Below are 2,816 nucleotides of genomic sequence, written 5' to 3' on the forward strand. Positions count from 1 at the left end.
AAACATATTTCTGTAGATAAAAGAATATATTTTACGGGCTTGCCCGGTTTACCCTGTTACCCGATAGCCTTTCAGTTATATTATTTTATCACTTCCGTCATGCGCTCGCCACCCGCTCATGGCGTCATTCCTTACACCGAATAGCTCGTTTGGCTGGTGTAGCTATTTCAGTTGTTCTACCGACTGACTATCGGATATTTTATCACTGAATAGCTCGTTTGGCTGGTGTAGCTAATTCAATTGTTTTACCGACTGACTATCGGATATTTTATCACTGAATAGCTCGTTTGGCTGGTGTAGCTAATTCAATTGTTTTACCGACTGACTATCGGTTATTATATCACTGAATAGCTCGTTTGGCTGGTGTAGCTAATTCAATTGTTTTACCGACTGACTATCGGTTATTTTATCACTGAATAGCTCGTTTGGCTGGTGTAGCTATTTTAGTTCTCAAATGTAGCTAATGAGTTTCTTGGCTTACCCGACTGTACTATCCCGCGATACCGTACTAAAGCACTACCAAAGCTCAGGGCCTCCTTTCCTCACATACTTTGTCGAACTCGCACATAACGACATAAGGAGTTCAGTCAAACCTTGCCCCCTCTCATTGATTCTATTTTCTCTGACCCCACTTTCACCGGCCTTGTAACTACATATAGTAAGTAATTTCCATCTAATCTTGCCTGCTGGCAGGGTCTTAGTTGGTTGTGTATGTATGTACATGTATACCTATTCTTAAAACCTTATTTTTGTCGCATTTTTGCTCCATGTTGGCCCCTGTTCTGCTCACAATCTTAGTGAGCTTTTGGTGGTTTTTAGTTCTCAGCTTGTAATGTCGCTTATGTGATTACATATTTCTCAACATCATGACCACGTATATATATAACTGCTGTATACTGTTGACCGGATAGATAAATCCCATGGGGATTTTTCTTACGTATGTCGTCATCACAATGTCAATTCTATTCATGTCTAATAATTTACTTTAATTCAAGTTCAAGTTCATAGTCAAGTTTACGTTCAAGTCCAAGTTCAGTACGCAATTAAATGGTTGTGTTTCCGCCAAACATGAAATCCGTATCCGCCTTCTACCTTGTGTTTTCCCTTGACTTGACTGGGACTCGCTTAGCGTAAAACTGATTTTTGTGCCGGGACAAAAATGTGGTTTTCAGCGGTGCGTGGCCCAGATCAAAATTCAATCCAGATTGGCATAACTTGTGCACGCAGCTCGTGACCGACCAAAATCTAACACATATGGGGACACATCCTCGATAAGGTAACGCACTCTGATTGGCTGAGATGACATGGCCTCACAAACAAACAAATACGGGCAGTGGGAATCATTCATTCCATCCAGATCACACGTAGTAGATCACACGAAAGCTCCCTCGTCTGATCACACTCTGGATATTTCTTCTCAAAATTTCCCCCCCACTCCCTCCCTAAAATAACATTATCTGTTCTGTTGCAAACTGTCGTATCCGTTGGTACAGTTTCATTTTGCTGTACTGATACGCCTTAATCATACTTCCTTACCTCTGTGAACATTGATCGCAACTGATGGTGCAGATGACTTTTATTCCTGCACTGTTGCGCCTATTTCGTATCTGATGGTACAGTTTAATGATAGCTGTACCGATACGCTCCCAATCTATTATCTATGTGAACATTGATCGCAACTGATGGTGTAGATGACTTTTATTCCTGCACTGTTGCGCCTATTTCGTATCTGATGGTACAGTTTAACTTTAGCTGTACTGATACGTTCCCAATCTATTTTCTATGTAAACATTGATCGCAACTGATGGTGTAGATGACTTTTATTCCTGCACTGTTGCGCCTATTTCGTATCTGATGGTACAGTTTAATGATAGCTGTACCGATACGCTCCCAATCTATTTTCTATGTGAACATTGATCGCAACTGATGGTGTAGATGACTTTTATTCCTGCACTGTTGCGTCTATTTTGTATCCGATGGTACAGTTTAATGATAGCTGTACCGATACGCTCCCAATCTATTATCTATGTGAACATTGATCGCAACTGATGGTGCAGATGACTTTTATCCTGCACTGTTGCGCCTTTTCTCTTGTATCTGGTGGTGTAATTTTTCTCATAGCTGCACCGATACATCTTCGATACAAATATTTACCCCTCTATTTCTACACATATCTACGCATTTTCTTGTGTCATTTAGGCGTTTTACTTTACGTCAGTAACTATCTGCATTACTTATGATTTCAAATTATACACGCCACCGGTCTTATCCGCGCAAACATTCTGCCACGCCTTGTCTCACGGAAAAATTTGCGGTTCATATGCGGGCGGAAACACAACCTTCTACATACTTACCTCGTTAGCCACTTCCTACTCTAATTTTATTTCCTCCCGAGTCCCCAGCTATGCCGGCCACGCGGTCCCAGCGCCGCTCAGGAGGGGGTGCCGTGGACGACCCGCCACCCTCTGTCACCACGGTTCCCAAGAAGCCGCCGAAAAAGCCAAAAAAAGCCGACCGCCGGCCAGATTGAGGATATCCAGGCCCAGCTGAGCGCCCTCACGTCGGTAACAAGACGCTGCAGCAAAGCCTGGCCACCATCGCCGCACGACCCCCCGCGCCGCCAGCCCCGCCTCACCCGACGCTTCCGCCCGCACATCTGGAAAACCTGCAAACGCCGACCACTGATTCCTACTGTGCCGTAGCAAATCTGAGATCCTACCTGTTGCTCAGGGGAGAGTGTGCGGGTTGCCTCTTTCTCCTTAGCGACGGTCGCCCCGTTTCTAGTGACCATTTCTCTAACACCCTCCGCAAATGCC

The 2,816-nt window shown here is 44.2% G+C and overlaps 1 protein-coding gene across 1 annotated transcript in view; it reads left to right on the forward strand.

Moving 5' to 3' along the window:
• LOC109462498 overlaps positions 1-2,530 on the forward strand; it is a 5,351-nt gene extending 2,821 nt beyond the window's left edge. Inside the window, exon 3 of the mRNA XM_019759052.1 lies at positions 2,403-2,530. Within this exon, the coding sequence (XP_019614611.1) occupies positions 2,403-2,530 (128 nt within the window). The remainder of the gene's footprint in view (positions 1-2,402) is intronic.
• The last annotated feature ends 286 nt before the right edge of the window (positions 2,531-2,816 follow it).

The sequence above is a fragment of the Branchiostoma belcheri genome, unplaced genomic scaffold (genome assembly GCF_001625305.1).
Source record: "Branchiostoma belcheri isolate BF01 breed outbred unplaced genomic scaffold, Haploidv18h27 scaffold118, whole genome shotgun sequence".
NCBI classification, from domain to species: Eukaryota; Metazoa; Chordata; class Leptocardii; order Amphioxiformes; family Branchiostomatidae; genus Branchiostoma; species Branchiostoma belcheri.